General features: G+C 35.3%; 1 protein-coding gene across 2 annotated transcripts in view; it reads right to left on the bottom strand.

Annotated features, from left to right (window-relative positions):
• Positions 1-1039, bottom strand: part of LOC119585111 (translocation protein SEC62-like) — a gene marked incomplete in the record, with an annotated part of 19320 nt that overhangs the window by 3087 nt on the left and 15194 nt on the right. For both annotated transcript variants that reach the window (XM_037933739.1, XM_037933740.1), the window contains 1 exon segment: positions 28-161. In XM_037933739.1, coding sequence (XP_037789667.1) covers positions 28-161 — 134 coding nt within the window.

Raw genomic sequence — 1039 nt, 5'->3', positions numbered from 1 at the left:
AATTTAAAAAATGAAAATTTATCTTACCGAACACCCGGAGGCCACAAAGGGAAGAGGCACACAGCAATCGCACCAATGAGGATAAGCCCACCAGCAATATAATACCAAAATGGAACTGGGTCGTACATCCAAACATATGCGTCTGTACCATCTATAAATTCCTGCAAAAGAGAGAGAGATAGATTAATTTTGTTAAAGTTTCTGATGTGACAGCATATTTAGATCATGTCTGACATAAACAGGCACAAATTCATAAATTATGTATTTTGCTTTATCTCATCCTCATATGATTAAAATGTATACAAGATCAGAAAGTCTAGCCTATCATATGTTCCTTCATATACCAATAAAGAAAGATATACTGGCATACTTATACATTTCAGTTTTAGATAATCTTTTACTTTTCACCGCTTCCGTCTATCCTACTTAAACCACCATCATAATTTTTTTTCCCCTGGGAGTCTCCTATGTAGGACAAATAAATCATACCTACTGTTAATGGGTAAAACATTTTTTCTAGTCCCCTTATGCAAAGCACTGCAGTGTCTGCTACCTAACAAACACATTCATTATAATCAATGCCTAGAAGTAGAAGCAAAAACTAGTGAAAGAAGGTCTATTCTCTAACCCCTTGGATCCGGGTGATGATGACCTTGCATGAAAATCTCTTGAGGGGTGATTTGCCCTTTGGAGATTTTTGAGAGGGGCTCGTGAATTCTATCATGAACAATATAGATGTACCAATGTGGAATGCCATGCCAATCATTCCTGCCAATCACTTTAGGAGATTTATTCGGCAGATATTTAAAAGGCTTGAATATTCTATATAGTAAACAAATGTTACTGTTTGAGATGCTCATGAATTCTGCCACCCTCACCATGAGAGATTGTATCAAAAAGTATTATGCAAAAAAAAAAATAGTCTATTACAAATGGTTATGTATATCAGTACAAATTCTACACTAGAAATGAAGAAAGTGTATGAGAAAATGCATAGAATAGGAGTAAAGAGAAGAAGTGAAAACGAGACTAGAAAGGG

Source organism: Penaeus monodon, chromosome 19 (genome assembly GCF_015228065.2).
Source record: "Penaeus monodon isolate SGIC_2016 chromosome 19, NSTDA_Pmon_1, whole genome shotgun sequence".
NCBI classification, from domain to species: domain Eukaryota; kingdom Metazoa; phylum Arthropoda; class Malacostraca; order Decapoda; family Penaeidae; genus Penaeus; species Penaeus monodon.
The sequence above is the reverse complement of the archived record's forward strand: the minus strand, read 5'-3'. Positions and strand labels throughout refer to the sequence as shown.